Source organism: Macrobrachium nipponense, chromosome 1 (genome assembly GCF_015104395.2).
Source record: "Macrobrachium nipponense isolate FS-2020 chromosome 1, ASM1510439v2, whole genome shotgun sequence".
In the NCBI taxonomy this organism is placed as follows: Eukaryota; Metazoa; Arthropoda; class Malacostraca; order Decapoda; family Palaemonidae; genus Macrobrachium; species Macrobrachium nipponense.
In genome coordinates this window covers 121195436-121222969 of record NC_087200.1, presented here as the reverse complement: position 1 = coordinate 121222969, position 27534 = coordinate 121195436, and the positions used below count along the sequence as shown (strand labels likewise).

Genomic DNA, 27534 nt, shown 5'->3' with positions numbered 1-27534 from the left:
GTGTTGGTTGGTGTGACAGATTTTGTTTTCATCTGTTCAGAGCCTATGTTCCTGTACTAGCTGACTTCTCATTTATTTGATGAATATTAAGAAGCTCTTTCTCTTCCATGAATGGTCACTTCCTACCTTCTCTTCTCTTCAGTCTTCCTCCAAGCATGGCTTAGGTCAAGAGAATGATAGGAACTTTTCTGGGAGTGTTATCTAACATGCCGATCTCAAGCCCGGGTAAAAGAGGGTTGAGCGTAGAGTTAATGCCCCTTCTTTGAAAGAAGCATATTATTATGGAAACTTACAGCAGACCTAATATGGACAGATCCTTTGTTGATGACAGTGTGAGAAATGGACTATTGATATGGAAAACACACCTCTGAAATTAGGCAATCAGAATGTGCTTAGTGTACATAGAGCATGATATACTCAAACACTTACCAATGAAATTAAGAAGTATCAGTTAGATAAAACTGCTCTGCTGGGGACATGATGGACTGGAAATGGAAAATGTAAGATAGATGCACCAGATTTGGGGGGAGGGAGAACCAACGCTGATGTGAAGAATGCAATAATAGCCTTTCATTTAAAGAGAAGAAACATCACAAGGTCTGCCGAAAAGAATTTACAATACCATTATCAGGGTAGTATAGTAATACGTATATGGTCGTGAGACCTGGACACTTGACTAATGTCAAGAATATGAAAATTTTTTAATCAATCTATATTTTTCAAAGCTTACAAACCTGAGTTCTTAAAAATAGCATAATTTTCTTGTGCCAGCTGGAAAACAGTTAACAACAATCAAAGATTGTAAAGCAAGGAATCTGTGGCACTGGGTTAGCAAGGATTTTATGCTGACAATAGACTAGAAGGTTGCATACTTCCAGATCCCAATCCATCAGTCTTCCAGGAAGTTTCTCCACTTCAGTCTTGCAGAGAAAGTTTTTTAATTTAGAGTTCTGTGTTTCGGATTGACAACCTCTCCTCAAGTATTTACTAGAGTATTCCCTATTGTGTTGACATGGGCACATGCTCAGGGGATCAGGTTAATGAGATACCTGGACAACTGGCTGCTGATAGCAAAGTCCCAAGAAAAATTACTTCAGGACAGACATATCCTTCTCTAGTTTTGTCACAGCTTAGGCATTGTGATAAATCAGAAGTTGAGTTTGGATCCCAGTCAGAGGTTGGTGTACTTAAGTATGATTATAGACATAGTAAAGGCCAATGGTTTCCCTTCAGACCGAAGGGTAGAGAAATGCGAACAAGTACGTAGTGTATTTCTTCCTAGGAAAGGAAACAACTAGCAAAGCAGTGGCAAGTAGTCCTAGGGATCCTAAGTTCCTTGGAGAAGTTAGTTCCACACGGGAGACTACACCTTCGCTCATTACAATGGAGAATGAAATAGTTATGGTCACCAACTGTAGATCATCCATACAAGTACATTCCACTGTTGACAGAGGTGAAGGGAAAGACAGCAGTCTGATAGCGAGGGTTCCCCTTCAACAACCCTCTTCAGATCTCCTGCTGTTCTCGAATGCTTCACTCGAGGGTTGGGGTGCTCACATGGAGGAACTAATGATTTTAGGGAAGTGGAATCACAAGGACAGAGAACTCCATATAAAGGTGCTAGAATTAAAAGCAGCTTTTCTAGCAATGTAAGAATTCCGGGAGAGAGTGAAGGAGCACTCAGTAGTATTGATGTCAGACAACACCACAGTAGTAGCTTATGTAAACAAGCAAGGAGGCCTGGTATCTCGTCAGTTACACCTGACACCTGATGACAGTTCAACTTCATCAGTGGGATGTAGAGAACATCAAGGCCAGATATATTCCAGGGAAAAGGAATGTAATAGTTGACAAATTGAGCTGCAGTGACCAGAGTCTGGGAACAGGGTGGTCCTTACATCAGGAAGTGGTAGACAGAATGTTCATCTTGTGGAAAAGGCCGATCATAGACCAGTTCTCAACAAAGTACAACAAAAAGTTGGAGATATATTGTTCAGTAGTCCCAGACACAGCAGCAGTGGCAGATGATGCTCTACAACATCCATAGGAGAATCTGGACGTATATGCATTTCCTCCATTTTGTCTGATCCGTCAGGTTCTGAACAAGGTGATGCAGTCTCAGAGTCTCAAGATGACCCTAGTAGCCCCATTGTGGCCGAAGGCTGAATGGTTCCCGAACCTGTTGGAACTCCTCAGATGTTCCGAGAGAACTGCCTCACAGGAACAACCTACTATGTCAACCACATGTGGAGAGGTACCACCAGTCTGTGTAGTCCCTATCACTTCATGGGTGGAGACTGTCAAGTACCTCTTGCGAGTGAAAGGCTTTTCTTAGAAGGCAGCATCGCAGATGGCAGAATATATCAGAAGGTCATCGACAGCTGTGTACCAGGGAAAGTGGGCTGTCTATTGTGATTGGTGTCGTAGAGGGAGTCTTTCTCCACTCAGAACCATATTCAACAGTTAGTTTTATGATGAAATTGATAAAAAAAAAACAGGAATTTGTGGATATTTCTCATAGAAAAATACCGCGAATGTGCGAATTTTCCACGAATAATGTGGGGAAACGTTCCCGAGAGAAATCCGCGAATGTGTGAGTCCGCGAATCCGGAGAACACGAATACGGGGGTCCACTGTATCTCAGAACAGAAAAAGATCTTTCTGTATCTGCCATAAAGAGGTACAGGGCTGCACTAGCTTTGGATCTGCGAATGAAAGGCGTAGACATTTCCTATTCTTGGGAAATGGCCATGTTAATGAAGAGTTTGAGCAGTGCTGTTCCCTTAAGGAACTAAAAGCTCCCAATTGGGATTTAACCATGGTACTGACTACTGACTAAACCCCCATAAGAACCATTGCGACAGGCCACAGATTAAAGCTTGACCCTGAAAGCAGTCTTCTTGTTGGCTCTAGCATTGATCAAAAGGATAGGGGAGTTACATGGTCTGTCATATGTGGTGAGGCATTCCAGAGGCTGGAAGTCTATGGTCTTTGAATTTATACTAGAATTCTTAGCCAAAACTCAAAATCCATCGGTAGAAGATGACAGATTTATCTCCTTTTGCATACCTTCTTTGGAAGAATTGAATTTGTGGATGATTTTGTGGATGATGACCCTGAAGATATGTTATGTCCTGTCAGGGTACTACGAGCTTACTTAAAAAGAACTTGACATCTTAGACCGGGATGCTGAAGGTTTTTTTCGAGTTCAGAACGGATCAAGAAAGAAGCGTCCAAGAATACAATATCGTTTTGACTGAGAGAAATGATCAGGAATGTATATTTGACAGAATCTGGAGTGTCAAATAACCTTGGGAGAGCTAGAGCTCACGACATCAGGGGCCTGAGCTCTTCTTTGGCATTCAAGAAAAATACGTCCATTGAGAGGATTTTGAAAGCTGGTGTTTGGCCATGTCAAACAACTTTCACTTCCTCTTATTTAAAAGATGTTGCCCATAGATCCTTGGACACTTTTTCCTGCTGCTCAACAAGTAGTATATAGCTCATCCAGTACCCCTGGCAGGTCAGTTAGTATCTAGTCTAAAATGAGGTTATGAAAGTTGAATGAATAAGATGACTGGTCTCTCTTCTTTCCTACATTTTCTATCTACTTCTTTACCTACAGGCAGTAGAATACCATCATAAGCTGGAATGGACTAGATACAGGTGAGTGAGACAGCCATGCTGTTAAGGTAATCAATAGCATAGGATGCTTTTCAGTAATAACACACCCCTCTCTGTAGCAGGCAGAGAGTGGGGTGATAAATACAGGGACATGAGTTTCTTATGAGAACAGATGGCTCTCTTTCTTCCGTAAATGCAATAAGCTATACAAACCAATAGATTCTCATATATCTTTGGTTCTGAGGTTGTAGTCCATAGTCTTAGAATATGGTTATTCGGAAATGGATTAAAGGTGGCAAACTCCCTGTCAGTTAAAGATGCTTACTTCCCACCAATGAGCAATTCTATCCTAACGTTAAGACCAAAGATTTGTTTCGTATATGAACGAATGGTAAATTTTTAATCAATTTGTATTTTTCATAACTAACAAACCTGAGGTCTTAACAGATAAAGGCCCACCTCTAACTACCCCTCTAGCAGTCTAAACTGGGTTGGAAGAATAACTGATAAGCTCACAGGAAGCCCAGAGCATCGTGGGAACTACAAAATACCCCGTGAGCAAGTACAGATGCCAATAGTCCCTGGATCACACAAGTTTCTTTTTTTTTTTTTTTTTATTTAATTTTACTGGATTTCAAGCTGGTGCTACAAGATTATCCTAATGTTAAGACCTAAGGTTTGTTAGTTATGAAAAATACAAATTGATTAAAAATTTGTCGTATTGGTGTGAATTAGATGGAAACAAGCATTAATTCCAGAAACGTAGGTCCAACCATTGTAAATGTATTGGAGTTTTGTATTTAGTGTGTAGTATTCTAACTAGTTTAAGAGAATGTCGGTTGTTTTAGTAATTCCAAAGTTTTAATTTGTTGGCAAGTGGAAAACAAATAAAAAGATGGGTTAGAGGAAAACCATGGTTTTTTAAAAGAAATTTTATAACCCTGAACATGGAAGCTTGAATACTGTTATAGAGATCTGTATTAACAATACTGTATGTCAGTTACTTATCATTTTTATTATCTTTCTAAAGTAGCATACCAAGAAGACTTATTCTTATTATTAAATTAAATCCAAAGTTATTTGGTAATAGCAGAATATTGGCAATAGGTAATGAGTATGGAAACAATTGCATTTAAAATATGAACATCTTTTGATGAAACATTTTCAAGTTTTGTTTATTTGCCACCGTTTCCTATTTGATACTTTTGCATCTAAAAGACAATTACCAGAAACCAAAATAAGTGGTCAGAACATTCTCCCTATGTTTTGATATCTGTATGTTCCAACTTGCATGGTTCCCCAAAGCTAATTTTTGGCCTAAGGGAGTTGTTACTACAGAAGAGCAACAGAAATCTTAAAGTTGTGGAATACTTGCAACCTTTTTAATTAGAAGAAAGCATGAAGTTAACAAGAACTTTGATGTTTTAAAATTTGTAAAACTTGTAACTATTTGTAAAACAAAAATTTCGACTTTAAAGATAAAACTAATTAGTTGTCATTTTGATGGTCTTAACCAGCCTCTCTCATTTAACATGACTAATCTTAATCCTGTTTGTAATAGTTCGATGCTTTTTCCAAAGAATCAACCATTGGCATATTTTATTGGAAAAGATAATATAGTTGTATGTAAGGATTTTGGTTTTATGTATGTATACAAGTAATTTGTGTTTGTGTTAAAGACAGATTTTTACTGCACAGTTCCATTGTAATTACAGAAAAGAACAATGCATCCTAAAAATAATAAATTCCATCTTTTTTGTACATTGCTTTCTGGACATGAATTGAGGTGAAATTTATGTCGGTTTCATCATCCTAAGTTTTTTTTTTTTTTGAGCTTATGGTAACTGACTGACTTATGGCCAGTTTGTACATCAATCGATGCTTTGGCTTACATATACATATTGCCTGTGAAAACTCTACTTTATGTTTGCTGTACAAAGACTTATCCAAAGTTAAAGACATTATATGTACACTTTCCAATCTGTATTTCTTTTATTTGGATAAAATAGTAAAATTTTTGCTTTTGTATATTACAATGATTAATATATTTTTCTCATTCTTATATTCAGAAGTTCTATTTTTGTCAAATATTATTAAATTTTTATACTTTACAGAGAGTGAAACTATGAGGTATCTGCAGTGATCCAATGCTGCAAGAGGATGTTTTAGAGATGGTGCTGGAAGATCAGTACTTTTGTGCCATTCACCTTTCTTCTGGAAGGATTATGTTGAAGATTTGTCTGTAATTTAGAAGAAAACCCAAGTGTGGCTGTTGGTGCTGTAAAATATGTTATAAATTGCATGGATTTTCTTTACATAAATTCTCTGGTTAGAGAACCAAAGTTTTTTTATCAGCAGTTGGTAAAACCGCTTTAGTCACAAATTTATTTATGCAGAATTTTTTTGAGTGCAATAATATATAAGAGTAGGATTAAAATCTAGTGGACCAAACTGTATATTTTAATATAAATTTTAACAATTCAAAAGTAGATTAAATACGTACTTTAGGTATATGTAATTACCTAGCTTTTGTTTTAGAAGAAAATGAATAGTAGATTTGGTGCTTTACTTGCTTCTCTGGTACTCTCATGCTTTCATGAGTATATAGGAACTTCCCTGACTCAGAATGTTTAAAAATATAATTTTTATTTTAATTCTACATGCAGGCATGCATGAATTTGTCAAGCTTCAATTGATTTAGCCTGATGATATACTAATTGTGAAGTTTTTTTCTGCCAGTTTGATAAGTGATAGAAAAGTTAAAGTATGCTTCTATATATGCTGTGTTAGTTATTGCTATCATGACTTTAATTCCAATATACTGATCTATGTCTTGACCAGTTTGTGCTTATAGTTGAAGAAATGCAGGTAAATTGCAAAACTGCACCAAAACAGGTTATTTGATTTACTGCAGTTTTTAATCTAGGTTTCTCCAGAATAAGCATTTGCACTTCTATTCTAGTCTTTTTCCTTTTTTTTTTGTATTAAGGGAAGGAATGTATATATAAAATGATGGCATTGTCTTCTTAATATAATGATTAATACAATTCCTGAACTCAAAACCAAAGACAAAATGCAGTCATTTCATATATGTATCTTACATTGAAAGAACCATGAATTTTAAGCTTTATTTTCAGTTTGGAAAAATTTCATTGTAATTTTTTTTAATCATTTGGTGTTCAAAACCACCTTTAAAAAAGCTACAGGTTCTAAGTGCATTTTGAGACTCAAAAGTTTTGAAAGTATGTTAGGGAATCTCAACCAAAGATCTGTCGTAATTTTACAGTACTCTACTCTACATGATTTTTGTATGAATATTATTGTATTTTCCTAGAATTAACTTTTTCAGAAATTTACTTTTAGAAACTTCTCAACTGTAGCAGTGAAATAAAAATTGAATATTAAGGTTGAATTCTTAACATTTCAAACTCAGGAATGACTAATTGCAGTGACTAGATGAAAGCTCTACCAACAACTTGTGCCAGGTAGAGGGCATTTGTAATTTGTCATACAGTATGAGCATGTAATCATTTATGAAAATTTACAGAATTAAATGACCTAACTATGAGGATCACTCAAAAAGTTATCTGGCTCACCCAGAAAGGAGTAGTAACTAAACTTTTTGGTGCAGATATAGATGCACACTACTACCACTTTGATGACTATACAAGAATTAAACTGCTTGCAAATATTGCATTACAGGTGAGACCCTCAAAAAGTTACTGTGAGAGAGCAAAATTTTTAAGACACTAGTCACCTCACTTGGTCAAAACTTCCCTTAAGCTACAATTATTAGTTAGGCTGCTAAATTCAAGTGGGTGAAGGACAACACAAGTGAAACAACACAAGTGAACCCCACAGTTAGTCAGTTGAAAACATCCACATGTACTTAAGAGGATACCATTCACTGCATGGTTTTGAATGAAACATATAATTATCTAACAGAGCCAAGCCCACAGGCAAAAGTATAATGTTGATACCAGAACAGAAGCTTACCAGAGTGGAAACTTGAGATGATTTGAATAATTTCCAGGCTGACCTACACTATTTATGTTAGATTATTAAACCGAGATCAAACATGGCTTTCCCATTTTTGAACCTGAATCGGTTACAAAACAAGCTAAAGAAAGACCATGGGTCCACTTTCCAAAATAGTTGAGCAAGTGACATCTACATCTATCAAAAGTGGTCTGTTTGATAGTCTTTGGGTGTTACAGTACTGCAGAGGACACCATTAATGAAGAGCTTTGCACAACCAAATTGCAACAGCTGAAAAATGCAATAAAGAGTGGATGCAAATTATTTCAAATATCAGAAACAGATCTTGAAAAGAAATGTCTTGGCTCTGTAGCCTGGTTAAACTGATGAATGATGGTAATAAATCTTAATGGGATAGCACTTTATCTAGTGAAACTTCCTGGGTGAGGCCAATTATTTTCCATTAATATATGGACATCAGCATATAACTTGAACATCATACAGCAGTTTTATATAAAGAATACTCATACATAACAATAGACAGTCTGTACTTAATCAGAATTAGGTGCAAAACTATCAAGTGCCAAAATACTTTGTAAAAGGTAGTACAGTTCGTTTACTACTCTGTACTAACTATCCCGGCAACCATGAAAATTTCATGATCACCTTATTTTTAAATTAATCATTTTGATGTTGCACTTTGACTAGAAGTTATAGCAAACAAATTTTAAGAATGTGACAACAGATGCATTATTATTAAAAAATCAATAATAAAACAGTCTTGCAACATAATAAGACCAGCTCATTACTTTCCACCAAACACAATCTCATGTCTAACAAGATGAACAATTACATATATACATTCAAAGCAGTGACTATGGCAGAAAACTACTAATAAATTATATTTCTTCTCTGTTAAAGGTCTAAAATTCTACATTTATCTTTTGAAATCAACAAATACTTGTTGGCCAAGTTCCAACTCACATAAAACATTTAACATAAAAACAGAATTACAACATTACATTCACACTAGACATTTAACACACTACTATACACTATTCTTCTTTTTCTAAGATTTTTTCATGGGTATTTTCTTTGGTTCTTATGGTGTATACATTAAATTCTTCAAATTTTAAAAATGGAATAAGTGACGATGGAATTCCCAAACATGGAATGCGGTGAAGCCTTTTTTTGGTTAAATGACGGCGTACACTGAGACGGCACAGTGACTTCAGACTAAGAGGAAGACCTGAAAAGCAAAAAAAATTAACTTTATATGCTGTTCAACTGTTAAATAACCTTGAGAGCGCTTATATGTAATTGTAGTAGACATCACACATTCTAAAAAAATGACAACTAAATCAGCTTTAAAACAAATAGAAAGTAATCTCGTCCTATCTTAAAGACTGTAGGAAAGTAACTGATGGGTCAAGAGACGCCAAGGGCATTCTGGGAACTACAATACCCCGTGACATGGTATAGATGCCAATAGTCCCTGGATCTCAAGTTTGTTATTAATTCTACCGGTTTCCAGCTTGGCGCTAGTATTATCCTAATGTTAAGACCGAAGATTTGTTTCGTATATGAACAATTTATGAGTCAGATCTGTATTTACTCCTGAAACCAGTTTGTTACTCCTTCAGAAATTTTTTGCCTTACAAATGATATGGTTATGTTCCAAGCAATCAAAACTGATAGTCAAACTATTTCAATGATTCTGGGGTCATAAAAATATCCTTTCACAAAGACTAAGCAAAACATATGATCTTTCAAAAACAAAAATTTTTTTTGTACAAACCCATTACATGTAATTATATTACAATCTTGGTTCTTCCAAGTCACCAAACACTCTTCCCACTTAACAAACAAAAAATAATAATGATAACCCCTTGTGCATACCAATGGATCCCTGCATCCCCCAGCAGTTAACCACCACTTTTTTCGCTTACTCGGGGAGTAAGCCTACAAACTACTTTGTTGTTCTTGTTCTTGTTGTGGGGTAGGAAAGGTCTATGGAAGAGCCTAAAAGTCTTTTGCATAGAGTTAAAAGATACAGAAATTTTAGGATAGGATATTTATGATTTATCTATTGGAATGAAAATGTAAAAAATAAATAATGTGCATGTTAAACAGTATAGGAAAATTATTTCTAATAAAATATGACATTTTATTTTAATTTTCATTGGTGAAATAAGGCTCTATTTGACCATAGATTTTGGCACATTTTAATTTACGTTAAAAGTTAGGAATATATCGTTTACAACTTATGCGTGGGGAATATCTTGCAAATGTCCTCAGTAAGCTGGAGATTGGATCATGCCTTGTTCTCCTTTATACAGTGGGCACCCCCTTATTTGTGGACTCATGCATTCGTGGATTTCTCTCTGGAACATATCCACCCAGTATTTGTGGGAAATTTGCGTTACTCACAGTATGTATTTTTCTATGAGAAATATCCACAAATTCCTGTTTTTTTTATCATTTTCATCAAAAAATGCACTTTTTGTGCTATTTAGGAAACCAAGTATAAAATAGACCATTTTAAGCATTTTTATAGTAGTTCCAACTAATGCTTGTTTGCATGGTGTTTCAATGTTGCATGGAATCAGTGGTTATTCAGCAACGGGACCAACGGCTTTATGCAACTTCCGAACCATGTCAAGAGTGAACTTTCACCAGAAATACACATCTCTCACTTCTCAATGGAATGCCCAAGAATCGAACTCACAACCACCGAGGTGGCACGCCACCGAGGCACTTCGTTCCAACTATTTGCGGGTTCTAGCTATTCACAAAGGGGTCTGGTATGCATCGCCTACGAATGCGGGGGGACCACTGTATATATTTCTGGCTCAGCTCGTGTCGGCCTATGAAAGTAATCCTTAACATCATTCTTTCTAGGTAAAATTATTATCCTAAAATTACCAGAGAAAAACAAAATTAAGAAAATGTCAGTAAAACTGACTCGCTCACTCTTAAAAAGAAGTGTCGGTATGAAATAGGGGCGAGTGTGGAACACTACCACGAGACAAACACCAATTAGAACTTCCCTATCAGAATCCCCCCAAGAGAGAGCAGATACCAACGGGCGATGCAGCCTCTACTACTACTACTAGAGGACGCCACGGACAGCAGCGCCCCTAGCGGACATCCTTAAATTTTAGCACCAGCGACAAGTCGCCATTTTCTTGTGCTCTTGTTTTTTCGTGAGATTATCTACTTTGGAACCATGGAACGCTCTGCTATCGCCACGGCTAAGTTAAAGTAACTCATAAGTAACCTGTTACGGTAATTTTTATCTTCCGGGTACCAGTATTTTCCCTTTTATAGGCCAAATCGGTTCCTCGGTTGTCTTGTGGCGGCCATGCCGCCTCGTAAGAATTCCCGGTCCTCCATACTGGGACTTCTTATGCTTATGGGCTACTTTTTTTTCACATTCATTGTTTACACGAGTTTAGCTAGTCAGCCCTCCTACCATTCCTCTTCTTAGCTTGGTATTTAGGGCTATTTTTATTTTTATCGGCCCAGCATCCCGGCTCTTGCTCTACATCGGCTATCGCTGGCTCCGAGTAGGCTTCCTGTTTTTCGGAACAGTCTGCCTCCTCCTGGGCTTCTTTCTCTTTTACTAACAGTGTCTCTTCCCCCTTTTCATTATGGTTTTTATTTAGGGTGTTAGGCTAGCCTAGGTGCTTGTTCCACATGTTGGGTACAGCTGGTTCACGTGGCCCTACCACGGTTGTGTTGCTCGTGGCCTAGGCCACTGCGGTCACGTGTACTATAGCACCTTACCCTGCCCCTTCCCTCCCTCTCTGATGTAGGGAGGAGCTGGGGACCCCTTGTTGTCATAACAACCTCATCGCCTTCTCTCACACTCCGGAGGTGCGGGGGTCCCGCCAGCAGGGGGTATAGGGCGACCACTATGAGGTTCCGGATCTCCAGACGGGTAGTTGGTGAGGTGGGGAGGAGTAGGCCATCCCTCCCCCCTTTTCCTCGCTCCCAGCCGTGTTTCGCCGACCCATCCATCCCCCCTCCCCTTTTCTCAGCCACCCCCTTCCCTTACGATACGAAAGGAGCCTTCCGTCGCAGCCGGGGCCCCTTTGGTTATAGTATATTGGCTCCGCTAGCGGGCAGGGGGGGTGGGGTGCATGGTTGGTCGATTGCTTGCCTACTATATCCTTATATCTCTCCCCCGCTACCGAAGGGAGCTTACCCTTACCTACGCACTCTTCTAGTAGACGGGTGGAGAGGCGTTGCTTTTATGTTTTTATTTTGCTACTTTAAGGATATATACCCTATTTAATATATTTTACAATGAATTGTGTATTACTATTTTCATTTTATCAACCATCCCCGCCATTTTACGTCGTGGTTCCATTACCACCACTCCTATTGGTTGATTCTTGTGTCTCCGCCACTGGCGGAGCCATAGCCTATCTTCCAACCTGGTTACCACACGTATTTTAGCGGGGCTCTGGTTTTATCTAACTTTATCGCTCCGGCACCAGCGGAGCATATGTTAGGCTGTAAGTGTTTACTCTGTACTCATGTACGTTTCCACTTACAGGCTACCAACTGCCAGGTCCTCGCTTGTAATGCGACGCTGTATGACCCCTGTGGACATGACGAGTGCAGGTCTCACGCCCCGTGTGCCACTTCGTACAACGAGTCCATCGTCTGGCACCCCGAGGCCTGCACGATATGGCTACGACCTGGTCGCGCAGCTGGTGGATGGGGTGGTAAGTCCATTATGAGGTTACTTATGAATTTACTAACAACTTCTAGTTCGTAAGTTTGTTAACCCTGTCCGCAATTGGTAGCTAATCCAGCCTTTCTTTCAGGCTAGCGGTGTGAGGGAAGTCGCCCTCGCCACCTTGAAAGCGTGGGTGGGCGGTTTTGGAAAAAACGCCGCCAAGGGCCAGCCCTATATTCTGGATAGAAAGCTGGCCATCCAGATCTTCCCTGCGGGCAAGTCGACGGGCTACGTCGACCCTTGTCCGCCGCCCCCGTGATAGCCGCCATCCAGCAGGGAACTCCAGACTTCGTTGGGGGTCGTAGCCTCCCAGGAGTCAGTCCCGGACGTCGCCCCCGCCCTGGACCTGAATCTCGAGCCGATGGCGGTAGTAAGTGAGGATTTTTGTTTGGTTGAGGTAGGTTTGTCGGGCGCCCAAGGTCTTTTCTTGGCGCTCCTGGTTCTTGGGGGCTCCTGTCTTCTTCTTCCGCCTCCTTCCAAGGCTTTCCGGGATCCGAGATCCCTAGCCACCCTCCCGCTCTCTCTGTACCTCCTAAGGAGAAGGGAAAGAGAGAACCGAAGACTTTGTCTAAGACGACTTCTAAGAAGTCGTCTTCGTCTTCTTCGGCCAGGAAGTCATCGACTTCATACGCCGACGCGGTGAAGGCTAAGCCGAGCTCTTCCCAGTCGAAGAGCTCCAGAAGCCAAGGCTTCGAAGGAAAAGGCTCGCGCTACCTCCGAGTCGCTGCCTTCTCCCGCTTCCGCTGCCCCCTCTCCGGCTATGCGGCAGGGGTGGCAAGCACCAGCGCCCGCGTTCCCTCTCCTGTCTCATCAGGAATGATGGAGCAAGGTAGGAGCAATGGTGGGTTCCCAAATTTCAGCTTGGGGAACTCGTTTTGAGCAGATGTTCGCACAATTGTCGAGCAGTCTGTCTCAAACTGGACAGACGGTCCAGGAACTCTCTAATAGGATGAGAGAGAATGAGGATCGGGTAGCTGGGCTATCTCAGGCTCCTCCCCAGTCTCCCCTGCTTCTAGCACGGGGATTCTCCAACTTCCGTCTTACGACTCCTTGCCAGCTTTCTCTATGGAACAATCCATGGAGAGTAGCGGCCTATGCTCCCCTTTAAGGACGGGATGATTTCGATCCCGGAGTTTTGGCACTCGAAGGATTGAAGGACTTCGAGTTCTATCCTCCGGGACTGTCACAGCTTTCATCGGGTATGCTAGGCTGACGCCAACGGCTCTTACGAGGGAGGACAAGATCTCGAAGGAGTCAGTCCTCTACAGTAGAGATCACGCCCAACGGGAATGGGTTCACTGCCTTGAGGACTGGGAGTGTACTAATACTAGACTCCAGGCCTATAAGAGCCCCTTCACTATTTTCGCAACGGAAGAGGAGGTCTCTCTTCCGTTCGCACGAAAATTTGGTGGAGAAGGCTCTTCAGGCAGTCCTCAAGGATGGAGCCCGTTCCACAGTTGAGAGAGTCGGAGTCTACTTCTCCACTCTTCCCCGCCGTCGGAGATTATGGGAAAACCTGCCAGCTACTTTCAACGCTGGGTAAACTCAAGCCGGATCTGCGCTATGACCAGTTCGGTGAGAAGTTACCAAGGCTGCCGGATTCCCTAATCCAGGCAGAGTTCGATGCGCGAACTAGGTTTGGCAGGTCCCTTAACTCTCTCATCGTTACGGAAATGGCTGCTCTTTCTTACGCTAACGAACCGCTGTTGCAAGATCCTTGGCGAAAAAAAATCGCAGTTTCAGACGGTCTGTTAGACGCCTTTGACTTCTTCCAAGCCAGGAGGAACTGTCGCAAGCATGTTCTTCAAGAGTGCACTATCAGGCACGAGCCTAATAGACTCTTGGCTGCGAGCATGTGGGGAGCGGATCTCTTCCCAGAGTCCGCAGTGAACGAAGTCCACCACGAAGCTGCTAGACTCAACCAGAGCCTTAGAGCTAGGTGGGGTATTTCCTCTAAGAGGAAACAGGAATCCGTTCCCACAGCTGGCAAGAAGCCAAAGAAGGCTGGTAAGAGGTTCCAGCCATATAAAAAACTCCAGCATCAGCAGCAGTTTGTGCAGGCAGTCCCAGTTACCCAACAGGGACAACCTGCTACATCTAAGCAATCCCAACCTTCCTCCTGGTGCCCCAGCAAGCACAACCTTCGACTTCCTACGCTATCTCGCCTGCCTTTAACCCTGCTTATGAGGCTCAAGGCTACTCTCAACCGAGGGGTAGGGCGAGAGGTTACTTTCGTCACCGTGTCGCAGGAAGGGGCACAAGGAGTAAGCAGTTCAGAGGAGGGCGTGGTGGCCAACCCGCCCATCAGCAATGAGGTCCCCAGGTAGGGAGGAGGCTGTTCCTCTTCCGCCACAGGTGGGGGTTCAGCAGTTGGGCACAGAGCATAGTGTCCAAAGGATTAGGCTGGAGCTGGATCCAAGATCCTCCTCCAATCAAATCATTCCATCAGATACCGTCCAAGGAATTGATAGATTACGCGGAAGAACTCCTTCAGAAAGGAGCTATTGCGAGAGTCAAACATCTAAAATTTCAAGGTCGCTTATTCAGCGTGCCAAAGAAAGGCTCAACAAAAAGAAGGGTAATCTTAGACTTGTCAAAGCTAAACTCTTTCATTCGCTGCGACAAGTTCAAGATGCTTACCCTCTCGCAAGTAAGGACCTTACTGCCGCGTGGAGCCGTCACATGCTCCATGTCTTACAGACGCATACTATCATATCCCTATAGCCAGGCACTTCCGCCCATTCCTAGGATTCAGGCTAGGAAATCAGACATTCTCATTCAAAGTGATGCCCTTCGGTCTGAATGTAGCCCCAGGGTATTCACAAAGATAGCAGAAGTGGTTGTACAAACAATTGAGAGCTCAGGGAATCATGTAGCGGCATACCTCGACGATTGGTTGATCTGGGCACCAACAGTTCGAGGAATGTCTCAAAAGCTACCAAAAAGGTAGTCACTTTCTGGAACATCTGGGGTTCCAGATAAACAAAACGAAATCCAGACTATTCGGAATCTCGTTTTCAGTGGCTAGGAATCCAATGGGATTTTGTCCTCCCACAATCTATCAATTCCAGTGGTCAAACGGAAGGAAATAGCAAAATCGGTCAGACAATTTCTCAAATGCAAACAAACGTCAAGAAGAAACCAGGAAAGAATCCTAGGGTCTCTTCAGTTTGCTTCAGTAACAGATATCCTTCTGAAAGCAAGGCTGAAAGATATAAATCGAATTTGCGGTCAAAAGCAAACTCCAAATATCGAGACAAGTTGTCAGTAATTCCACAGATCCTCCGCAACCAACTACGGCCTTGGTCAAAAGTAAAGAACTTAGCCAAGAAAGTACCCACCCCTTTCAATATCCCCTCCCAGTGTTAACCATTCACACGGATGCATCCCTGTCCGGGTGGGGGGTCTACTCTCAGTTCAAACAGGTTCAGGGGACTTGGTCAGTGCAATTTCGCCAGCTCCACATAAACGTGTTGGAAGCAATGGCAGTATTTCTTACTCTGAAGGAGACTACTTCCCCCGAAGAAGTCTCATCTAAGGCTAGTTTTGGACAGCGCAGTGGTAGTTCATTGCATCAACAGAGGAGGGTCCAAATCCAAGCATGTGAACCATGTCATGATAGCATCTTTGCATTAGCAAGCAAACACAAATGGCATCTGTCTGCCACTCACCTAGCAGGAGTAAGAAATGTGATAGCAGACGCTCTGTCCCGGTCAGTTCCTCTGGAATCAGAGTGGTCTCTGGACGTCGGGGTCGTTCCAGTGGGTAAGCCAGAGAGTCCCAGGTCTCAAGTGGGATCTCTTCGCCTCACAAGCGAACCACAAGCTCCCTTGCTATGTGGCCCCCAACCTGGACCCTCTGGCTTATGCCACGGACGCCCTGTCGTTGGATTGGAATCAGTGGAGGAGAATTATGTTTTTCCTCCAGTGAATCTTCTCTTGAAAGTCCTAGACAAACTAAGGTCTTTCAAAGGATAGTAGCTCTGATTGCACCGGACTGGCCCAAGAGCACTGGTATCCTCTTCTTTTGGAAGTTGGGTCTCCGACCTCAACGGATCCCCCATCAATCCCAACTATCACAATCAGTACAAATGAGGACTGTGTTCGCTTCCTCAGGAACTCTCCAGACCCTAACTTTATGGACTTCATGAAGTTTTGCGGCTAATAAAGATGCTGACATTGATCCACAGGAAATATTCTCTTCCACTAGAATCAGATAAGAGAGAGTCAACCCATTAGACAATATGACTCAGCTGTTAAAAAATTAGCATCTTTCTTGAGAGAATCGAACACTACAACCATGACAGTTAATTTGGCTATATCCTTTTTCAGATCCTTTATTTGAAAAAGGTTTAGCAGCTAGCACGATTACCACTCATAAGTCGCTTTGAAAAAGAAAATCTTTCAAGTAGGTTTTCAGATAGATTTGACTGAATCTTTTTATTTCACATCTATCCCTAAAGCCTGTGCTAGACTTAGACCTTCTCAGAGGCCTACTACAGTTTCATGGTTCTTAAATGATGTCCTCAAACTAGCCTCAGATACTGACAACTCAACTTGTACATTCATAATGCTCCTGAGGAAGACGCTATCCTATTAAGCCTAGCCTCAGGAGCTAGAATTTCAGAACTGTCGGCTCTATCCAGGGATGCGGGTCATGTGGAATTCCTCCCATCAGGAGAATTCTACTTGCTCCGGATCGTAGCTTTTTAGCCAAAAATGAAGATCCTCTTGCAAGGTGGGCTCCTTGGAAGGTTATCCCCACTTCCACAGGATCCTTCTCTCTGCCCAGTATCAACTCTTAGAGCCTTTCTATCTCGCACTTCTTCTAGATCCTCGGGTGCTCTCTTCATGAGAGAAAAGGTGGTACTTTATCAGTAGGTTAAAGGCATTAGACAGCAAATCCTTTACTTCATTAAACAAGCCAACCCTGAGTCATTCCCAAAGCACATGATATCAGGGGAGTAGCCACCTCAATTAATATTTCCAACATATGAACTTGAGGATCTTAGAAAGTATACTGGATGGAAATCCCGACAGTCTTTAAACGGCATTATTTAAAGTCCTTGGAATCTTTAAGTTTTCAGCAGTAGCAGCGGGAAACATTAGTTGCCCTGATACTGCTCAGTAGTTGTAGTATTGATCCAGGTCTCCTTTCTACCTACTTCAACCAACATGCCTCAACCTATCGTCAGGCTACTCAACATCATAGCCATTAGCCGTTGTGTCTTATAGTGGTTTGTCCCTTATTTTTTTTGCTAGGGACAACCACCCTTGTACTGATATGTACTTCAGTGTTCCTACCCTTTTTTTATTTTTATGCTAGGGTAGGCCACAAATATGTTTGATAAACTCTCCATTGGGTTTGTGATAAGTTTCACTGACAATGTGTTTGTATATATTTGAAGCAATTGTATTAATTGTATTTAATGATGGACTTGAGTGTTCCTACCCTTATTTTTTATGCTAGGGTAGGACACATATATGTATATATTTGTATTTATATATTCTAATTAAGTAAATCCAAAAGTTTCCCTTGTTTTACATGCATATTTATAATTTTATTACTACCATTTAAGTACTTTAAGTTTACTAACATTCTGTTATTGATTTTTGTAATAAGTTAGTTTAAGTACTTATTTTGTATGCTGTATCTGATTTACTTATATTATATCCATCATTTTAATCTGTTTTTCATTATTTCCTTTTCCATCTTGTCTGTTTCTCTGGTACTCTTTCATAGGCCGACACGAGCTGAGCCCAGAAAAGGGATTTTGACGAAGGAAAAATCTATTTCTGGGTGATTGGCTCGTGTCGCCCTATGAAACCATCCCTTTTTTTCCCTTTTTTATGGTTTGTTTTCTTTCCCCCCCTTGCAGGACAAGATGTATTTATGTTTTATTTGTAAGGATGTCCGCTAGGGGCGCTGCTGTCCGTGCGTCCTCTAGTAGTAGTAGTAGAGGCTGCATCGCCCGTTGGTATCGGCTCTCTCTTGGGGGGATTAGATAGGGAAGTTCTAAGGTTGGTGTTTGTCTCGTGGTAGTGTTCCACACTCGCCCCTATTTCATACCGACACTTCTTTTTAAGAGTGAGCGAGTCAGTTTTTTACTGACATTTTCTTAATTTTGTTTTTTTTCTCTGGTAATTTTAGGATAATTTTACCTAGAAAGAATGATGTTAAGGATTACTTTCATAGGGCGACACGAGCCAATCACCCAGAAATAGATTTTTCCTTCGTCAAAATCCCTTTTATATATATATATGTATATATAGTCAGTATGTGATCCTTTTTAATGAAGTATTATTAAATTAAATTTTGTTTTGATTTAATTTTTTAAACTTAGTTTTGTAAGTTTCACTTGTCATTTGACCTCCTCTCGAGTATAACAATTGTTTGCTTGTTATTAACATTCGTGTTTGTCTTTAAGGAGGTTGTGTGTGTGGTCCCTCCCTTGTGGATAAGGGGGCTGACTTCTTAGCCTCTGTGAGGAGAACAGGCAGTCGTTCTCTGGACCTTGTCACATGCAAGATATTTTTGCCTAGCTTCGTGGACAAAGAGTACTGCTGTCTCTTGCTTCTTGGTGGTTGCAGCCTCTGCTGGTGACTTTCTCTTATCTACAGAACTTGGATGGCTGCTATCTTCAAACTGGAAGATCTCTCCAGATTACCTATCTGGAGGTCATTTGGAATTCACCGCATCACCTCTGGTTCAGTTATAAAGCCAGGGGATCTAGCTATCCTATGGTAAGGTTTTGATACCTTTTTTGAATTTGATTGATCACAGCTGTGATTCTGTTGTGGCTGCTCGACTGGACCCAAGTTGGTTAACTACCTGTGGTATTGCTCCTTCAGATGTGGAGGATTTCGCTATTCTTCGAGAAGAATAATAAGGATTATTAATAACGAAGCTAATTAGTGACAAGTCTGGTTTATATGAAAATTGGCCTGTAAATTGTCAGGATATTCTTTCTTTACAATTTCCTCCTCCTTTATGAGCCCCCTTATTTTGGTTTGAGTGCGTTAATATTTCTATCTTAATTTTGTATACAAGTAGTTTGAATTATTATTAAGTGTGATAGTGGTTAATTTATTTCGTGCATTCAAGAGGTTCAGGTGTAATTTCTATCTATTTATTTATGTATTAAATTTATAGTTTTTCGTTGTGGTTCTTTACTTTCCCCCCTTTAATTCGTCCTTGCACTTTAAAAATTGAGTTTTGGTATGATTCCACCCTATATTGATACCTGAAGTGGATACTGATTGGTGTACAATTTTGGTGACGGTAAAATGAGCCATTACAAACTGGCGACTGTTGTAGACAGGATAATACAATCTTGTGTATCCATTTGTGAGTGCAAGTGTGATTCTTGGGGGAGATTAGGTTTTCAGAAGGATACACATTTACACCATCTCAATTTTTGGTTTGATAGAAGCCGTGTTGTTCTTGTAAGTAATAGTGTAAAGTGTTCATCATGTCTACATTGGACGTGAATGAGCTCCTGAGTGAAGAGGGGTGGCAGGAAAGGTTGGCTGAATTGAATAAGCCAGAGTTAGAAGAGATAGCAAATTATTTTGAAATTGAGTATCCGGTGTCAATCAGAAAGGGTCTACTATTGCTACAGGTTTGTGAATATATGAGGTCTGGAAAGGGATCAGGTGGTGAAGAGGTTAAACAGATTAAGGAAGTATTATCTGATGAATTAGTGAATAAGCAAATTGAGTTGAAGACTTTAGAGTTTAATTTGGAGAAATTCAAGGCTGATGAAAGGGAGAGGGAGAGGCACAATGTAGGTCTTTCAGCTCCTTCCCCTAACCCAGATAGGTCGGTAACGCGTACGATCAATTTGGTGAATGCGCTTAAATTTGTTCCAAATTTCCAGGAGTGTAACGTGGCGGAATTTTTTGTTTCGTTCGAAAGAATTGCAGCTACATTAGGTTGGCCACAAGAGTTTTGGACTGCCCTTATACAAAGTAAACTAATTGGTAGGGCACAGAAAGTGTATGTTACCCTTAACGAGGATTTGTCTTCAGATTATGACAGTGTCAAATCAATTGTTCTGGAGGTGTATGAGTGAGTCTCTGAAGCATATCGTCAACGCTTTCGAAATTGGCAAAAGGGGAAAGATCAAACCTTTGTAGAGTTTGCGCGAGGGAAAAAGTAGTCTACGGAGGATTGGTTTAAGTCAAAAGAAGTGGACAATTTTGAGAAGATGAAAGAATTGGTGTTGGTAGAGGAATTCAAAAGATGTGTGCCAGACAAGTTGAAGGTTAATTTGGAGGAATTAAAACTAGACACTCTACAAGAGGTGGCCATTGCCAGTGACGAGTACTACTTGTCTCATAAAAATGAGTTGGGTTGTATGTTTTCCAATATGAAGCTTGGCTGGGGAAGAAATGGTTGTAATAATTATAGGTCCAATAATGTTAACAATAATAATGTTAACAAAGCTAGCAGTAATATTAAGTCTTTTTCACCCAACAGGTTTAAAAAAATTCTAATAATTATGACCCTGTAAAGGCAAAGTCATTAACGTGCTTCTTCTGCCACAAGAGGGGGCATGTTAAAAGAATGAGTTACGCTCCGGAAGTCCCAACAATGTATTGCTCATCCTGTAATGGTGGTCGAGAATAAAAGGGACCGAGACTATAATTCGACAAAGACATCGGATCAATGACTGTCTGGCGTGGAATCCCTGAAGCATTTTTCTCATTTTGTGCCTCTGGGCAGTGTCGCTGTGGTTGATGGGCCCTGTAAGAGGCGGGTAAGAATTTTAGGCAATACGGGAGTGGCACAGTCTTTGATCTTAAGAGGCTTTGCCACAGGATTTTGTTTGTGCGCATTCAGAATTTGTGCTATTGTCAGGTTTTCAGGATACGGTACAGTCTTATCGAATTGAGAGGTTTGTTTTCGATTGTCCTTCCTTTACAGGAGCGGTTAAATTGGCTGTAGTGGATAAGTTTCCTGTGAAGAATATTGATATAGTCCTTGGAAATGACGTGGCCCTTAAGAATAAATCTTGTCCAATGTTAATTAGTCCTGAGAGGAAAATATCTGTAGTAACTCACTCTCGGTTTGCATTTGTTGACGCTGCAGAGTCAACCGTAGATATAGATCTAAGTAGTTTAGACCATAGTGGTAGTATAGCTTTAGATAATATTGGTAATGGTAAAAATAAATTGAACTGGACCACGAAGGAGCTAATTAAAGCTCAGAAGAAGGAATTTTCAAATCTCCCTATTGAGCCAGGTGAGATCTCTGACTTGAAGAATCCTAAGTTTAAAATTATTAATAATATTTTGTACAGGGTAAGTGGACCTTTAGAGGCTACTAGTGAAAACTCCGAAGTGGTCAAACAAATAAGGATTCCTTTTGATTACAGGGGAGGTTTAATATTGTTAGCCTGTGAGAATGACTTGGCAGGGCATTTTGGTATTCACAAGACGACGGGAAAACTGCTTGCTCAATATTTTTGCTTTGCTTCATGGACAAAGAGTACTACCGTCTCTTGCTTTTTGAAGGTTGCAGCCTCTGCTGGTGAATTTCCCTTATCTTCAGAACTTGAGGATTTGTATTGGATAGCTTCTATCTTCAAATTGGAAGCCCTTTCTAGATTACCTATCTGGAGGTCTTTTGGAATTCACCACGCCACCTCTGGTTCATTTATAAAGCCAGGGGGATCTCGCTATTTCACAGTAAGGTTTTGATACCTTTTTTGAGTTTGATTGATCAAGGCTGTATTCTGTTGTGGCTGCTTGACTGGGCCCGAGTTGGTTAACCACCTGCGGTACTGCTCCTCCAGACGTACTACTGATTACAAGCAATAGCACTGCAGGTATTTCGAGAGGCAGTTGACAATATTATCCGTTTACTTACCTCCTCAATGAGGAAATCACCCCTCCTCCACTACTAAAAGATTGAACTTAAGAAAATTACAAACAGGTCAACAACTCACTCTGTTGTTCAGGATTGGCTACTGACATCTCTATCAGTAGTGACGAAAAGATTGCTGATTTTAGCTGGGAGGTAAGGGTGATGAGTACAATAGCGATCACTTAACGATTACCATCAGTGTTTCTTAAAGTCCACTGGTCCCAAAAGCTACAAAAGTAGAATATATAAAGAGCTAAATAAGTTTTATTTCAGAAAATCTCCCTGTTATGGATGATGTCACAGAACTGCTTAACACAACCTTTAAACAGCTGGTCTTAAAGTGTATTCCTAGAACTACGCTCATGTTTGTTCACAAACCTGTGCCTTGGTAGAACCTGGAATTCTGAATCCCACATACTAGGACCATGAAAGCCACTAAAGTACAATACAAGGTCAGAGCAGAGTTCTGGCTGAAGCTTGAAAAAGTTTGTAAATGATATTGGTCTAAATTTCTTTCAACTATAAAAGCAAAAACTCCACTTACTATGTGTTCGGAAAAGGGTTAGAAAAGGAGCAAACAAATTGTGAGAGCTACCTTTTGTTAACCCAAGAAAAGGCAGCCTGTTGATGACCAGGTACCAACCCATTGCTTTACCCTTTTACCTTTGCAAAATTATGGACAATATGGTAAATGTTTTCTTTTCCAAGCCCTATGTGGGTTCAAAAACATGCATTACACCACCTATGTCTTAGTCCACACGGAATTATCTATAAGTGAGGCATTTGCATATAAAAAATACCATGTTAGTTTACTTTTTAATTTAGAAAAGGTATATAACACCACACGGAGGAATGGAATTTTGCAGGACCTCTAAAATTATGACGTGAGAGGAGAGCTACCCCTTTTTATTAAAGCATTTTTAAAATTTGAGGATATCAAGTACAAATAGGACCAACACTGTCGAGTACAAGGTGTCAAGAAGGTGTTCAAAGGGATAGTATATTAATTGTTACCTTTTCTGCACTAGCTATCAATGGCATTTGGAAAAGTATCCCAAAGGATATAATGTAATACACACTACTTGTGATTAATTTCTCAATATTTACATCCTCAAGAATGGCAACTTCCATTACGTATCAAGAAAAAAGTGAAATGGGCAAAAATTCATGGGCTTATATTTTCTTTAACAAAAACTGTGTTCTTTTTGTTGATTAAAGGATACATATCCAGATAAATATTTGTATATGAATGGATAAAGGATTCCTTGTGTAAGAGAAGGAAGATTCATTTATCTAGTTGATATTAGGCCCAAATGAAAGAATTCGTTCATAGACCTGATGAGGGTTCTATCTCATACCTACTGAGGTGCTGTGTGCACACAGCTACTCAGATTGTACAGTTGCTCTGGAAAATTCTGGCACACTTTGCAGTGCATTTTGGATGAGGGTTTACAAAACAGTAACTGGCAATTTTCATGAGACTATACATCACAATATAGTACTACATCTTCAGTTAACCACAGATTCTTATGTGGAACATATCTCCAAATATATTGCAGAAAATTCACTGATGGCACCAAAATATCCTCTATAAAGGGATTTTGACGAAGGAAAAATCTATTTCTGGGCAAGGGTTCATGTCGCTTCATGAAATAATCCTTAAGTTCATTATTTCTAGGTAAATGATACTAACATTATACCAGAGAAAAAATAAAATTCAGGAGGTGTTCAGAATAACTGACTCGCTCACCCCCTAAATAAAAAGAGGGTGTCGGTATGGTATCTGGGGCGAGTGAGACCACTACCACGAACCTCTTGTCATTTAGAATTCTCCTTCATCAGAATCCCCCTCCTGAAAGAGCTGATACACAGTCGGAGTCAGCAACTACTACTACTACGCTACCCAGCACGCCGACTGCAGCACCTCTGGTGGCCATCCTTGTCGTTAGATGCCAATCTTGGGCCGCAGGGCGGGTAACAGGGGGGGATTTCACTGGGCGACACGAACCCTTGCCCAGAAATAGATTTTTCCTTCGTCAAAATCCCTTTTCTGGGCTCAGTTCGTGTCGCTTCGTGAAATAGTACCAGAGAATTAGCACAAGGTTGGAAAAATAAGAAAGAGGAAGGTCTCAATAAAACTAAAGAAGTAAAAAGGAATAAATATAATTAAATTGAGAGCTTACAAGTTATCATAAAATAAAGTTAACTTAAACTAATGAATGAATTATATACAGTTAACCTTAAAATTACACTTAAACTTAACTTATGATAACTTAACTAATACAAGTGAGGTTCAATAAACAACGCATCAAGGAAGAACACTCACTGAAAACTTCTATAAATATGAAAATTACAAAGCATCTCAATATATTGGTGTGCTTCTCTAGCATAAAAATAAGAGTAGCAACACCGATCCATTACAGATAACATATATACAATATAGTTGTGGGTGCCCCTAGCAAAAAAATAAAGGAACACTCCACCATAGGTATCATCCTAAGCAGCTAAGGCTGAAGGACCAAAAGAGCATAACGGTAGGGTTAGGTGCATTATTAGTTGAGGCAGGTAGAAAGGAGATCTGGATCTTTGACTACAACTACTGAGCAGTGTCAGGGGAAACTATGTTTCCTGCTGCCACTGCTGGAAATTTTAGAGATTCCAAGGACTTGAGATAATGACGTTTGAAAACTGTCGGCGATTTCCAGCCCGTATACTTTTTTAAGTCATCAAAATTCATATGCTGGAAATAATTAATAGAGGTGGCTACTGCCCTGATGTCATGGGCTTTGGGAAATGATTCAGGGTTTGCTTGTTTAATAAAGTGAAGAATTTGTTGCCTAATTCCCTTTATTGAAATAGTACCACCTTTTTCCCTCATGAAGAGGGGGCCTGAGGATCTAGAGGATGTCCTAGACAGAAAGGCTTGTAAAGTTGTCACCGGACAAAGAGAAGGGTCATGAGGAAGAGGGATGACCTTCCAAGGGGCCCATCTCAATAAGGGTCCTCATTCTTTGCCAAAAAACTATGATCTGGAGATTCTTCAGCTCCTGAGGCCAAACTTAGCAAAAATAGAGTTTTCCTCAGTAGCATTATATATGTACAAGAAATGTTGTCAGTGTCTGAAGCCAGCTTGAGAACGTCATTCAAGAACCATGAGACTGAACTAGGTCTTTCAGAAGGCCTGAGTCTAGCACAAGCTTTAGGAATAGACGTAAAGTAAGAGTCTGTTAAGTCTATTTGAAAACCAAACTGAAAGATTTTCTTTAAAGCTGATTTATTAGTGGTAATAGTGCTAGCTGCTAATCCTTTTTCAAATAAGGATCTGAAAAAGGATATAGCCAGGTTGACTGTCATGGTTCTGGTGTTTGTTTCCTTCAGGAAAGTTGCTAACTTCTTAACAGCAGCATCATACTGTCTCAAAGTTGATTCCCTTTTATCTGATTCTAAGAAAAGAATATTCTGAGGATCAATATTTGCATCTCTTTTAGCCGCAAACTTCATGAAGTCCATAAAGTTAGGGTTTTGAGAATTCCTGAGGAAGCGAACACAGTCCTCATTTGTACTGACTGAGATAGTTTGGGATTGGGGATCCGTCGAGGTCGGAGACCCAATTCCAGAAGCAGAGGATACCAGTTGCTCTTGGGCCAGTCTGGGGCTACTAGAGCTACTTGTCCCTTGAATGTCCTGAGTTTGTTCAGGACTTTCAATAGAAGATTCACTGGAGGAAAAATGTATATCTTCTTCCACTGATTCCAATCTATGGAATGGCGTCTATGGCATAAGCCAGAGGGTCCAGGTTGGGGGCCACATAGCAAGGGAGCTTGTGGTTCGCTTGAGATGCGAATAGATCTACTTGGAGACCCGGAACACTCCGGCGTATCCACTGGAATGACTTGTTGTCCAGGGACCACTCTGATTCTAGAGGAACTGATCGAGACAGGGCGTCCGCTATCACGTTCCTTACTCCCGCTAAATGGGTGGAGGATAGGTGCCATTTGTACTTGGTTGCTAGAGAGAAAATGGCTATCATGACATGGTTCACATGTTTTGATTTGGATCCTCCCCTGTTGATGCAGTGCACTACCACTGCGCTGTCCAAGACCAGCTTTATATGACAGTTCTTTGCTGGGAGAAGCCTCTTCAGAGTGAGAAATACTGCCATGGGTTCCAATACATTTATGTGAAGCTGGCGGAACTGAGATGACCATGTTCCTTGAACCTTCTTGAACTGGGAATATCCTCCCCACCCGCTTAGCGAGGCGTCTGTGTGGATAACCAGCGCCAGAGGGGGATATTGAAGAGGAACTGACTTGGACAGGTTCTTTGTCTCCGCCCATGGACGGAGACGATTGCGAAGAATCTGCGGGATTACTGACAACTTGTCTCGAGATTTGACATTTGCTCTTGAGCGCCAAACTCGATTTATGTCTTCCAGTTTCGCTTTTAACAGAACATCTGTTACTGATGCAAACTGGAGTGAACCTAGGATCCTTTCCTGGTTTCTCCTTGATGCTCGTTTGCACTTGAGGAATTGCCTTACTGACTTGGCTATTTCTCTCCTTTTGACCACAGGAATTGACAGATTGTGGGAGGTCAAGTCCCATTGAATGCCGAGCCATTGAAAGCGAGACTCCGAAGTGAGTCTGGACTTTGTCCTGTTTATTTGGAACCCTAGATGTTCCAGAAATTGGATTACTTTGTTTGTGGCTCTGAGGCATTCCTCGACGGTTGACGCCCAAATCAGCCAATCGTTGAGGTACGCTACTACCATTATCCCTTGTGATCTCAGTTGTTGAACTACTACTTCTGCTATTTTTGTGAATACCCTGGGGGCTACATTCAGCCCGAAGGGCATCACTTTGAAAGAGAATGCCTGGTCTCCCAACCTGAAGCCTAGGTATGGACGGAAGTGTCTCGCTACTGGGATATGATAGTATGCGTCTGTAAGATCGATAGAGGTGGTGATGGCCCCACGGGGAAGTAAGGTCCGCACCTGCGAGATGGTCAGCATTTTGAACTTGTCGCAACGAATGAATAAATTTAGCCGGGACAAGTCTAAGATTATTCTTCTTTTTGATAAGCCTTTCTTTGGCATGCTGAATAAGCGTCCTTGAAATTTTAAATGCTTGACTCGTGACACTGCCCCTTTCTGAAGGAGCTCTTCCGCATAATCTGTCAATTCCTTTGTTGGTAGCTGAAGGAATGATTTGGATGGAGGGGGACCTTTGAGCCAACTCCATCCCAGCCCTTTGGACACAATGCTCTGTGCCCAATTGCTGAACCCCCACCTGTGACGGAAGAGGAACAGCCTC

The 27534-nt window shown here is 40.8% G+C and overlaps 2 protein-coding genes across 2 annotated transcripts in view; one reads left to right on the top strand and one right to left on the bottom strand.

Annotated features, from left to right (window-relative positions):
* LOC135219591 (dedicator of cytokinesis protein 7-like) overlaps positions 1-7029 on the top strand; it is a 492066-nt gene extending 485037 nt beyond the window's left edge. The window contains 1 exon segment of the mRNA XM_064256479.1: positions 5739-7029. The gene's annotated coding sequence lies outside the window, so the exon portion shown is untranslated.
* Positions 6739-27534, bottom strand: part of LOC135218924 (ankyrin repeat and SOCS box protein 1-like) — a 78402-nt gene continuing 57606 nt past the window's right edge. The window contains exon 4 of the mRNA XM_064255366.1: positions 6739-8851. Coding sequence (XP_064111436.1) covers positions 8658-8851 — 194 coding nt within the window. The 3' untranslated portion in view covers positions 6739-8657. The remainder of the gene's footprint in view (positions 8852-27534) is intronic.